The sequence below is a fragment of the Enhydra lutris genome, unplaced genomic scaffold, assembly GCF_002288905.1.
Source record: "Enhydra lutris kenyoni isolate GAN:26980312 unplaced genomic scaffold, ASM228890v2 scaffoldscaffold57, whole genome shotgun sequence".
In the NCBI taxonomy this organism is placed as follows: domain Eukaryota; kingdom Metazoa; phylum Chordata; class Mammalia; order Carnivora; family Mustelidae; genus Enhydra; species Enhydra lutris.
In genome coordinates, this window is record NW_019154141.1 from 8,309,057 (window position 1) to 8,322,308 (window position 13,252).

The 13,252-nt window shown below is 46.1% G+C and overlaps 1 protein-coding gene across 1 annotated transcript in view; it reads left to right on the plus strand.

Moving 5' to 3' along the window:
- LOC111158091 (endoplasmic reticulum to nucleus signaling 1) overlaps window positions 1–13,252 on the plus strand; it is a 63,724-nt gene that overhangs the window by 12,707 nt on the left and 37,765 nt on the right. Inside the window, exons 3-4 of the mRNA XM_022519927.1 lie at window positions 11,391–11,424; window positions 12,401–12,473. Of these exons, the coding sequence (XP_022375635.1) occupies window positions 11,391–11,424; window positions 12,401–12,473 (107 nt within the window). The remainder of the gene's footprint in view (window positions 1–11,390; window positions 11,425–12,400; window positions 12,474–13,252) is intronic.

Genomic DNA, 13,252 nt, shown 5'->3' on the forward strand with positions numbered 1-13,252 from the left:
CCTTTAGAGGTGTGACGGAAACAGAAGAAGGGAATTGTAAGAAGGAACATTTGTTAGCAGTTCTAATTGGTCTCCTCTTTTGGAATTTTCTAGGCTTAAAACAGCAGTTTCCACACAGAATGGCACAGATTTCAACTCTGGGGGTCCTCGCAGCATTACTAGGTCTGTTTGGGGATAAGATTGTGAATGTTGAAGGCTGTGACTTTGTTACTTGTGCCAGGTTTGAGGGCACCCCCATTGCCCACGAATGAGTTCTGTGCCGTTCTGCGTCGTGAGAGGTGTTTGGGCGCAGGCCGTAGCACTGAGTTGTCTTGTTCTCCTTGAATTCTTTTCACTGTTGATTATAGTGATCAATGTGCACTTTGAGGTCTGGGTTACTTCTGCCGGGGGAGGGTGAGCAAGAACACAGTAGAATCAGACTGCCTGTGGAAAGGGGGGTTTTTCAGATGACTTTGGTCCCGCCACATGCTTGTCTCCGTCCGACATGACATTTGGTGACTTGTAGAGCTTCACCTGCAAGAAACCTTGTCATGTCCTTTTCCAGTTCTGGTGAGATCTGGAATTTGAGGATCAGCTCTTGGTTGGATGCCTGCATGAAAAGGCTCTCCTTGGGGTGCCTGGGGGACTCAGTCAGTTAAGCGTCTGCCTTCAGCTCAGGTCATGATCCTGGAGTCCTGGGATCGAGCCCTGCATCCGGCTTGCTGTTCAGAGGGAAGTCTGCTTCTCCCCCTCTCTCTGCTCCTCCCCCAACCTTGTGTACTTTCTCTCTCAAATACATAAATAAAATCTTAAAAAATAAAATAAAATGCTCTCCTACGAAAGCTGAACTTTGAAGAACATTTGAGACTTGTTGCCGTACACGTTGGATCTTACAAATTAATGGGAACTTGAGGTTTAGATTACGGGAGTACTTTCCTTTGGGGACGGAAATGAGCTGCCGCTGGGGAGAAGTTCCTAACTGGTTTACTGGAGTGCATTGAACATATGTGGGAGACTTACCTTTGGAGTTAGGAAGGGTGAATGACCTTGTTTTTACTAATAATTTTTATAAGAAAGTAGAACCTTCAGCATTTTCTTGAGGAGATGCCAGTGGTTTATTGCCTTCAGACCAGCCAGTCTAGCTTCACTATCTGAGGATTAAATCTCCATGTCCTCTTTGCATCCTTTTTCCACTGCATTTTTTGAACAGGAGATTTTGCTGCTACGTTTCCCCCTCCTGTTTGGTTCCTAACCAGCCCTCCTGCCACCCTTCCAGCCGTCCTTCCTCCTGCCCCCACACCGGTGCAGGTACAGGCCATCGGACTGGGGTTACCGGGCCGCCTTCCTCACTGTCCTTTGTGACTCCTTCCCTTTCTCCTTCACTTCATGCCCTGATGCCCGCCTGTCTAACCTTCCTTCAACAGACATGGAGCGTCTTTTGCTCAGAAGCCTCCAGTCAGCCCCTGGTTAGCGCCCACTGTACCACATCAGAGTTTTCACAACTTTCTGCTCCATGGCCTTGCTGCCTACTGTCTGGCCTTACTTTCGTGGCTCCTCAGAAGGAACACCTGCCGCTTGCCAAGCCTGTCTTCATTCCCACAAATGGGGGTGATGGTTCTTCACTTATGCTGTCTGGTCATCCCCGTCCTCTGAGTCCTCCTTCTTTATGAAGTCTGTCTTCCCCGAGTACACTAGCCCTCAGTGACTTCCGTCACCCAGGAAATCCTGTGGTACGTACTATAGGTTTCAGCAGTTCATTATTCACTGTTCATGTACGTCGGCTTTATAAACTCCTTTTATATCCCACACAGTTGGCACATGCCCAGCATTTGCTTTTGAGATGCTTGTGGTAAATCTCAACAGATGATTACCAGTAGTTGGGTTGTCACACTCTTTCTCAGAAAGGGAGGGAGGGAAGGACAAGGCTCTTGAATATTTGGTATATGAGGAGCCTTCATTTCTGGCTTTTTTGGTCCATAAATACCTTTCAGAAGGACCAACCCAGAAGAGTTAAAATCATTGCTAGAGATAGAAGGAGCTGGTTTGGAGAATTTCAGATGTGCTGTGACATCTTAGTTTTACCTAGAGAAGTCATCTAGTACCTAGAGAAGTTTCTAGTCCGAGAGTAAGCCAGTTTTAAATGCCAGGTACAATGTAGGGGTCAGCTAGGTGGTTGTGCTTTGGAAAGAATGTGGTGAGGCAGGGCAGAAAAACCAGGGCTCATCTAGATCTCACCAGAGAAGCAGTGTGTTCCAGAAATATCAATGCTCATCTGAGAAAGAGAAGAGAATGATCTTGTAAGGTTGCTTAAGCTCCAGTCAAATGGGCAACCTGTTCTTGTGGCTTCCGTAATCAAAGGAATCCATTCCTTCCTACATGGAAGAAAGTCTGCCCAGAACTACCTCTAGGGAGAGGCTGGCGGACCTGAGGTCTGGTTTGAGACACTTATGTAAATTTTGGTTGACTTCATCAGAGACATTTTTCGGTTTTGCTGACTAATCACCCCCTCTGTGTTCCCACACCCTCACCAGTTCTGCTAGGCGTGTGTTAGGGAAGTATGCTGTGCTGCTAACCGGGTCCTCCTTGCCCTTCGAGCCTGGTTCCCTCCAGTGCCTTCAAACCCTGGGGGATCAGGCTTCACTTTAGAAAGAGAAGGTTTAGGGCCCCTGGCTGGCTAAGTCAGTAGGGATCTCAGGATCATGAGTTCGAGCCCCATGTTGAGTATAGATATTACTCTATATCTATATATATAGATATATCTATATATATGGATATATATTACTATATAGATACAGTAATATCTATATTTATTTATACAAAGGTTTGTATTATAGGTGAATGCAGGAAAAACAGATGTTTCTTCTGAACATATCAGAAAGGCTTTCCTTAGGGCGCCTGGGTGGCTCAGTGGGTTAAGCCTCTGCCTTCGGCTCAGGTCATGATCTCAGGGTCCTGCGATCGAGCCCCGCATCGGGCTCCCTGCTCAGCAGGAAGCCTGCTTCTCCCTCTCCCACTCCCCCTGCTTGTGCTCCCTCTCTCGCTGTCTCTCTCTCTCTGTCAAATGAATAAATAAAATCTTTAAAAAAAAAAAAAGAAAAGAAAGGCTTTCCTTAAATGGCTTCTTTTTTAAAGTTTGTCTTTTTAAAAATTTTTTTCATTTTATAAAAACTTCAACACACACAAAAGTGTAGACTGGTATGAAATCCTCGTGCAGCCAGTGCCCACCACCAGGGGCTGTCCCCACATGGTGGGCCTCACTTCCTTCCTTTTGTAGCAAATATCAGATCATTTTTTTCCCCATACATTTAAATAATTTTTAAATGTGAGTGAACATGGGGCACCTAGGTGGCTCAGTCAGTTAAGCGCCTTTGGCTCAGGTCATGATCCCAGGCTCCTGGGCTCAAGCCCCACATTGGGCTCCGTGTTGGGCTCCTTGCTCAGTGGGGAGCCTGCTTCTCCCTCTCCCTGCTGCTCGCCCTGATTGTGCGCGCTCTCTCTCTCTCTCTCTCTGTCCAATAAGTAAAATCTCAATTGTGAGTGAACAAACAATGGTGTGTGGCAGCTCTCTTTAGCTTTTATCTCATGGGTTTCTGTGTGGAAAAGTCCTTTTCATTTGGAAAAGTGAAATTGGAATGACTCTATCCTACATACAGTATTGAGTATCCTAAATTCCTGACTTCCTTTCATTCTGCAAACAGCATCGTTTACTAAGTACGAGGGAACCGAGGCCCCCTTGGCAGTTACCTTGGACGTCACCCTGATTACTCATTAAACTGTACATAAGGTTTATGTACTTTTCCAGGTATATTTCACAGAATGCAACATAGATGGGCTCTGTCCTTCAACCTGCTGAAAATTCAATCCAGCCTCGCGATATCTGAGACCCAGAAGGGTCGCCTATGCCTGGGGTGGGGGGATGATCTGTGCCTCCTAAGAAGATACCAAGTGCAGTGGGTGGTCATTTTCTGGTTTCCTGGAGCACAGAGACCAACGCAAAAGCATGGGGGCATTCAGGAAAGAGACGTGATTGAAAGAGAAGCCCGGAGAAGAATTGGGCCCAGGTTTTGCAGAACCCTGAATGCCTAGGCCTCTGGTTCCCAAGCTGTGCTGAGGGGCCCCGGGTGCCACAGTATATTCACAAAAGGCATTGCACCTTGTTCTAAATTTTTTGTTTTTGAAGATTTTATTTATTTATTTGACAGAGACAGCCAAAGAGGGAACACAAGCAGAGGGAGTAGCAGGCAGAGGGAGAAGCAGGCTCCCTGCTGAGTAGGATGCCCAATGCGGGGCTCCATTCCAGGACTGTGGGACCATGACCTGAGCCGGAGGCAGACACTTAACTGACTGAGCCACCCAGGCGCCCCTTGTTTTAAATATTTGAGAGAAGCCTAGCAGTACTCAACAAGTGTCAGATACCACACTCAAGGTAGTTTCTAGTTTCAACATTAGGTTGTGCTCCTTTCCTTTCAACAGTGTATCTTTGCAAAGCTCAATTTTTGGTGGTTGCCATGACAAAATTAAAATACCACATGATAATCAACGTGGAATGGTAACGAGGGGGGCCAGTGTCTAATCCGATTATAAGGTTTGGGATATTGTATGCACCCAGCAGGCGCACCTCCCATTAGTAAGTAATTATGGTTAAGAATGAAATAAATGGTTTTCTTTCCATTTATGTGTTTTCCTTTTTTTCACGTGGCTTTTGAGTTGCTAGTCCCTATATACCTAGGTTGTGTAGAACTAACTGTTTAATAAATGGAATTGTAAAGTATGGCCTAGGGCCCTCTGAAGAAATTACTGAGACACAAAGGGCACCGCGAACCAAGAAAGTTTGGGATCTTCTGACTTGAGCCACAGAGATGGAAAGTATTCACTAGGCAGAGGGGGTTAGCCATCATAGGGTTTTTTGTGGAGGAAAGACATGAACAAATTTGCCTTTGTCAAGCCCTTGCAGGCGGTAGGTAGAATGCACCTAGAGACCCCAGATAGGGGGCTGGTTAGGAGACTGCTGGGGAGACCCAGTGAGAAATGGTGGCTGCTGAGTTTGGCAGACCTTGAGAAATGTTTATGGGCTGAATCTTACACAACTCAGGATCTAATTGAATGGGAGTGGGTTAGAATTAAGGGGAGAGTCAAGTATACAGACACTTACACTCTGCTGGTGGGAACCTAAAGTAGCATAACCACTTTGAAGAGCTGTCTGACAGCTCCTTGTCAAGTCAGATGTAAACCGGCATGGCTCCACATTCCAGGTATTTTCCCAACAGAAGTGAAAACCCAACAAACACTTGCACACGGATGCTCATAACAGCTTTAGTCATGTTTTTCCAGCCCCAAACTGGAAAACCCAGTGTCCCTCGGCAGATCAGTAAACAAATTGTGGCACATCCATGCAGTGGGACAGTACTTAGCAATATAAAAGCACTGTGATAACGTGCAACAGCATAGCTGAATTTCAAAAACAGATGCAGAGAGAAGGAACCCAGACACTCAAGAGAACCTAATGGGGGAACTGCATTCGTACAATTTTAGAATAAACACGACGAATCCATTGGTGATTATGGAGTGGGAGTTGGGGATTTTGAAGGTGGGGATATTGAAGCGTGAGAAAATGCTTTGGGGAGACGGAAACGTCATAGGGTGTGAGGGTGGTTACATGGATGTGTGGGTTTCTCAAGACTTCTCGAATTGTACACCTAGAAGGAGAGAAAGGAGTAAGGAGAGAAAGGAGAGACCAGAGGTTGGGTGTGTTGTGGGCTGGGGAGGAAGAAGTTAGCCAGCCAGAGGAGGACTAGAAGATCCTTGGAGACATGGTACCACCTGGGGGCTAGAAGGAAAGAATGAAATTGGGCAAACTTGAGGAGAAGGGTAGGAAGTTTGGGAGAGCTCACTCTGCCCTCTTTTACTCCCCCTGTGCCACAGAAGGCAGAATCAGGTGCGGAGAGGAGGAGAACTTGAGGCAAGGAGTGAAGGTTTGAAATATTAGCTGTGAGGAAGAGGGAACAGAGGCCAACCAGGAAGTAGATAAGCGTATCTCTTATGACTTAGGGCCCAGCTGGAGAATGCTTTCTCCGAGTGATTTAGTGTTTTCTTCAGCAGCACTCAGAGCCTGGGTATGGAGGAAAGGGGATGGCTAGGTAGATTTTGGGTTGAGGAGTGGTAGAACCTAGTTACTGGATTATTAAAAGTCATTAATGATGGATGTTCAGACTGGGCAGGAAGAGAGGTAGGAAGGAAACGAACCTGAACTGATTGTTCCAATCAGTCCTCTGTGCCAGGCACTGTTTTAGGTGTTGGGGATATGGCAGACAACAAAAGGTAAATCAGTGGCTAGAGTCAATGTTTCTTAAAAAATAAGTTAAATATGCTATACTTCAGAGGTGGTTTAAGTGTCATGGAGAAAAATCAAGTAGGGAAGAGGTATAGAGGATCCCTGAGGGATAGGAGGTGGTCAAGGAAGACACCACTGAGATGGTGATATTTGATCAAAGATGTGGGCAGAGGGGGCAGCAAATGCAAAGTCCCTGAGGCAGGAGCAGGCTAGACAGTATTTGAAGGCTATGAAGAGCTCCGCTGGAATAAGCAAGGAGGAAATGGCGAGAGAGCATTAGAGGGTGGGAGGGTGGGATTGTGTGGAATTTGTAGGCCACTGGGTGACCACTGGCCCTTATGATTGAAATGGAAACCACCAAAAGATTTTGAGTGGTAGAGAAGGATAATCTGACTTCTGTCCTTACAAGCATCACCATTCTCAAGGCACAGACTTTAAGTCTTAACAAACATTCCGTCCTTATTTAATCCACAGAGAGATGCCTCATGGGTTATTGGTGTTATTATATATTTTTTTCTTTATTGATGAGGAAATTCAGGCCCAAAGAGATTAAGTAATTCTGCGGAGGTCACTCAGCTGGTAATTGGCAGAGTTAGGACTTCAGCATAGACTCATCTGGTTCCAAAGGCCACATAGACCAGAAAAAAGGGAGCACTTAAAAGGGAAGGAGTTCTGATGACGGAAGGATACTGGGCATAGGAAACAAAACGATGATTGTTACAGATATAGACCTTAGAGTTTGGCAGCTGACAGGATGTGTTGGGGAGAAATGAGAGTCAACAGTGTCACTTGGAGCCCGCCTGTCTTCTAAGAGAATAGTGGTACTGTTAACGAAATAGGGGGATCAAGAGTAGAAGTAGGTTTGAATTAAAAGATGGAGGGCATGACTTTGGGCAGGTGGTGGCTGAGGTGCTGGTAGGAAATAGTGGAAATGTCCAGTTGATCCAGAAAGAAGAGCTCAGAAGATGATGGGGACCTGAAATCTCCCGTTGTGGTTATGGTTGAAGCTTCGGGAAAGCATGTACTCCCTGAGATAACTCAAGGGACAACCTGGAAATGTCCATTCCTGTGAGAGGGAGCCAAAGAGGGGGGCAGAAGTCAGGCTGTGCTGAGAGGTACGAGACTCAAGGGGCAGGGCAAGCCATAGAACGAGAAGTGGCCGTGGAGGGGCTGCTTCCTAGTGGGTGGTCGGAGCAGCAGGTACATGTGGTGGCCAGAATGGTCGAGAAGCTGCAGAAATGGTAGAGCTGTTGGTGCTCCTGCATGGAGCCGCAAAGACCCATAGCTCAGAAGGGGAGCAAAGTCAAGAGTGCACATGTGGCCCAGGACAGAGGGAGAGGGCATGAGGCTCCAGAGAGGACGGGATGGAGAATGAAACCAGAAAAACTATTCATGGAAATATAAAAATCCATGTCTTGTGGAGATAAAAATGTTTCCGTTTTTACCTTTGTGAACTTGGGCAAAGGAAGGGTGTGACCATCTGTTATGAGGCATTTCTGTCCCTGGTTAAAAAGGAGGCTTCAGTGAGCACAACAGTAGCAGTGAGGTCACCCAACCTCATCCGGGTCTCTGGGTGTAAAGATTATGTCATGTCAAGGAACGGGACCCCCTAGGGAAGGGGGTCCCGTCCCGTGGCTGCTCCCTGGGGAGCAGGGAGCAAGTTCGTGTCTGCCCCTGTCAGTCCCTCCTCCAGCCTTACCTGTACCTCGATTAACACCTGTTTTCATACTTGCACAGGAACCTACCACCCTCCCCGCCACCACCCCTTTTTTCCCTTCTGAAAGTAAAACAGCTTTGTGAGATGCCTTTTATCCTTATCAGTCTCCATATAGATAGTGGCTTATTTTGTAGCAGTGTTTGTTTATTGCTTATAGTTAGGCCAGCTTTCTTTTCACATGGCTGAATTCTTTTTTTTTTTTTTTTTTTTTTAAACAAGAATCTTGCCTGATACCAGTTCTCATTATTAAATAAAAACAACCACTTTTCTACCTTGGGCTTTCATTGCACATTTTCAGATGATGCTGTTTGCTTTTATTTTGCTGGCTTTCCAAGTATTTTTTTTTTTTTTTTTTTAATCTCTAACCTGTTATGTTAGGGAGAATTTCAAGCATATGGAGAAGGAATAGCAAAATAACTCCCCAGTGTTGCCATGGTCGTCTTTAACATTTTTTAAAAAAGATTATTTATTTATTTATTTGACAGACAGAGATCACAAGTAGGCAGAGAGGCAGGCAGAGAGAGAGAGAGGAGGAAGCAGGCTCCCAGCTGAGCAGAGAGCCCGATGTGGGGCTCAATCCCAGGACCCTGGGATCATGACCTGAGCCGAAGGCAGAGGCTTTAACCCACTGAGCCACCCAGGCACCCCTCGTCTTTAACATTTATCAGTAGGCTTCCATTTTTTCGTTTTATCTGCCCTTGCATATTTTTTTTTTCCTGTAGCATTTAAAGATTTTTATTTATGTATTTGAGAGAGAGAGAGAGCACGTGCACACAGGTTGGGGGGGTGGACTCCGCACTGAGCACAGCGATTGTTCTCATGATCCTGAGTTTAAGACCTAAGCTGAAATCAAGTGTTGGACGCCTAACCGACTGAGCCACCCCAGCACCCCTTTTTTTCCTGTAGTATTTTAATATTCACAGATGCAAATGATTCTTTAAGAAAACAAAAATCTAGGGTGTAGGTCAGGGCTGGCCCTCAGAAGCCAAGCAGCACTTTTTTCACCTGTGGGAGTTGACTTAATGGGGGTGCCATGACCTGGCTTCCAGCTCTGCCCATGTTCACTCCAGGGACTGCATTTTATGTGGATGGGAACGCTAAGATGACCAGAAGCTCCTCCTACTGGAATTCCTCTCCTCCTAAGCCTACCATTCTAGAAGCACAGTTCTTAACACCCGGTGAGCTGTCCCACTGCTCCTTCCCTGGCTCCTGCCAGTGGCCTGTGTCTTCCCTGGAACCTGTCGGGTACAGGACTCGTTTTGGGACTTCAGGCCTCAGTGTCAGGAGGCCAGTGGATGAGCTCTAGAAAACTGGGGAGATCTGCCCCCGAGGACAGGTCCCCGAGCATGAGCAAGCGTGGTCCCGCAAAGATAACCCCGTGACCAGGACTCAAGATCCTGTCAGTCTCCGGGTCTTGTTTCTGGGAAAGTGCAGAATTTGGCCGCATCCTCTTCAGCTGTGTTTTTCTGTGGTACCTTGAAGCAGCCCAAATGGACAACCCAAAAAGCTATCCTCTGGCCGCTGTGTTCCTTGGCGCCGCGGCATTGTCGCCCCCCCCTCCCCGGTTTGGATGGGGGGCGCGGGGCTGTGGCTGCACCTCCCCTCTGTCGGGGGCGGCCGGGGGGGGGGGGGTGACCTGTCTCTTGTTTCCTGTGTCTTGCGTCAGTCTGTTTGCGAGCATGTGCCCGCAGGTGATTAATGGGGACGGTAAACAGACGCTTCCTAACTGAAAGTTCCTCCTGTTTCCTAAGATGTTTCTGGTGTAATGAATTGTTTGTTTGCAGCCCACAGACCACATGTGCTGTGTGTGCTTCTGTCCCTGCGAACACCGTATGTGCTTTCATGTGGGAGCTGGGCTTGTAAAGTCAACAGATGATAAGACTTGAAAGAGTTTTCTTCATCTGAGAATGCCAGGGGGGCTGGGGAATCAGCGGCGCAGCCTGGGGAGCCTGGCACTCTGCGTCCAAAACCCTGTGACAATATGTGCCATCCTAACCGCCCCCCCCCCCCCCCCCCCCCTTTGAGGTTGTGGATGGTGTGGCTGTGTAGCCCGGGGTAGGGAAGCAAGATTTTTTAACGGGAAAGCATTTTTTTTTTATTTTTTGCCTTTCCATCATTTTTTTTCCTATGAGCATTGAAGATTTTCTCCTCAGCTGCATTACTACTCTGTATACATTATTTTTTCTCCTGAACATCACAATATAAAGATTTATACGTTTTTAAAATTATACAAGCCCTTTTAGAAGCCTTTATTTTCTGCCAAGTGGACATTCCCTAATTGAACCATATTATTGAATAGTTAATTCATTTGTAATGCTGCTGTGAGCATCTTTGTACACAAAGCATTTTCTGTGTTTTATATAACATTTAAACTAGATTTTGTAGAAATGAAATTTATGGATCAAAGGGAATCGAGGGGAACAAGCACTTGGAGGCTCTAAGATTGCCATATTGATCCCCCAGTGGGGTGTATCCATTTGCCACCAACCAGATTCTCATCAACAGGAAAATTTATTCTTAAGCCACAGGTTTGTTTTTCTGAATGGGAGTTCCTAGTACCACTACAGGAATCTGTGACAAGGTAATGGTTTAGGTTTTAAAAGGCCTTGGTGTGTCAGAGAGTGACACTGTGACTCATTGTCCACTGTGGGTTGTGACTGGTTCTTCCTTCACTGTCCATCTCTCAAGTTATGTGCACATTTTTTTTAAGATTTATTTATTTTAGAGAGTGGGGGAAGGGCAGAGGGAGAGAGAGAGAGAGAGAATCCTCAAGTAGACTCTGTATTGAGTGTGGAACCTGATGTAGAGCTTGATCTCATCACCCTGAGGTCATGTCCTGAGCAGAAATTAAGACTTGGGTGCTCAACCGACTAAGCCACCCAGGTGCCCCCATGTACACATTTCTTGACATCAGTTCCATTCTGCTATGTTCTCTGTCCAGTCTCGGGGACAATCTGTGTCTTTGGGTGTGTGCTTTCTTTTCTTTTCTTTTTCTTTCTTTCTTTCTTTCTTTCTTTCTTTCTTTCTTTCTTTCTTTCTTTCTCTTTTTTAAGATTTATTTATTTGAGAGAGAGAGCAAGTACAAGAGGGGGGTTAGGAGCAGAGGGAGAGAGGCCGACTCCCTGATGAGCAGGGAGCCTGACATGGGGCTCAATTCCAGGATGCTGGGATCATGACCTGAGCCAAAAGCAGATGCTTAACACGGAGCCACCCATGTGCCCCTGGGTGTGTGTTTTCTAAAGTGCCTTCATGTACATATCTGATAAATTTAAGGTTTTGATACCATTTGTGAATCTTTCCTGGGGACCTCTTGGAATCTGGTATTTTAGAGTCTGATGATGCCTTTGTTGTTGTTTTGCACAGATCCAGTTCTGCAAGTTCCAACACATGTGGAAGAGTAAGTCTTCTGATTTGCTTCAGTACTTCCCCTTTAATGCATTTTAAAAAAACTATTCCATCAATATTTAGGAAGCTAGCCGCTGGGAGTGCGTATATGCATACACTTGAGGTATAACGAGAATGATGGGGACAGGAAGTCTTACAGGTGCTATGGTCTCTGTTGGGTGGTCCATTCCTTGGGGGAAGGAGATAGTGATATTAAAAAGGCTTCCCTGAGATGAAACTCAAGTTGAGTTGAGCTTAAGCTACCAAAGTCCTGCCAAAGGGTTTAGATCTCTCCCTCTTCACTGTCATACCATGGAGAGGAAACACGAACGTGACCTGCTACTAGAGTGTGTGCTGTGGCACCTGTCAGAGCTCAAATGTTGGGGGCATCCTAAGCACAGAAAAGATTCAGCAAGGGGTTTCTGAGTGCCTAGTCCTAGTTCAGACTTCACTAGGTTAACCTTACCAAAGACCATGGAAAGCCACGGACTGGAGACTGTCATCCCTCTCCTTGGCAGGTTCTCTCTGATGTCAAGCTTTCCGAGTCTGCTCTTATTGCCTCCAGTTTAAAAATAAATGTCTGTTGAACACTAAGGTAGATTTGTCCTACCTGTTTACATACTGTTCCATGCTATTAAATATTAATTGTTGACGTTCTATACACAATTGACTTAGAAACTGAAAAGCAGACTTAATGGGTTCTTTTTCACTTCATCATCGTCACCCGGAGTGCTTTGACCAAATGATGATTTACTCTTCTATGGTTTTTTACTTTTTTTCTTTCTTGCAGGTTGCTTTTTTTCTGCTCAAGTATAGCCTATCACCATAGGGATATTTTATTTGTGGCTAAAAGTGAAAGAGCGGTGGGTGGAATTGTCTTAGACACACACATGTCCCCCTTCCCCCAATCATGACTTTGCATGGCTTTGGGATGTTGTTCTGTGCCCTGGGCTATAATTTATCACTGATACTTACTGCTCAATCTCTAGGCCTGCCTTCCTCCCAGATCCCAATGACGGCAGCCTGTATACGCTTGGGGGCAAGAATAATGAAGGCCTGACGGTGAGTGTATTTAGTTTCTTTGTGTACTTCGAGGTTCCGGACCAGTGGTCCTCAACTGTTGCCCATTGAGATCACCTGAGAGCTTAAACAAAATCCCTGGAGATTGTGATTTGTGTGGTCTGGGGTGAGATGTGGGCATCAGTATCTTTTTATGGTGAGATGTGGGCATCAGTATCTTTTTATTTTTTAAAGCTTCCTAAATGAACTTTTAATTTTTTATTCTTAAAATAAGATTTTATCTATTTATTTGAGAGAGAGCAGGAGCAGGATGGAAGAGCAGATGGAGAGGGAGAAGCAGGCTCCCCACTGAGCAGGGAGCCCAATGGGGGGCTTGATGTGGGGCTCCATCCCAGGACTCTAGGATCATGACCCGAGCCGAAGGCAGACACTTAACCACTGAGCCACCCAGGTGCCCCCCTAAATGAGCTTTTACATGGCAGCCAGAATTCAGAAACACTGACCTGGACCAGCAGGTTCCCATGGGCCAGCCAGCATGCTGGAGAGGTATGAGACTCCCTCTAGCAGCAGGATTTGCTCTAACTAGCGATTCTCAAATTGGAGGTTTAAAGCATTGTTTACCCCCTCCCACCCCAGCGAATGTCCCCTTCCGGCACAGGGAGCTGGTGAGATTCCATTCCCATCCCATCTTCATTTGAGAATCTAGACCAGTGGTTCTTAACCTTAGCTACACATTGTAATAACCTGGAGCACTCTTTAAAAAAAAAAAAATCTATACCCCAATCCCAAAAGTTTCTGTTTAATTGATCTAGGTCATCAGC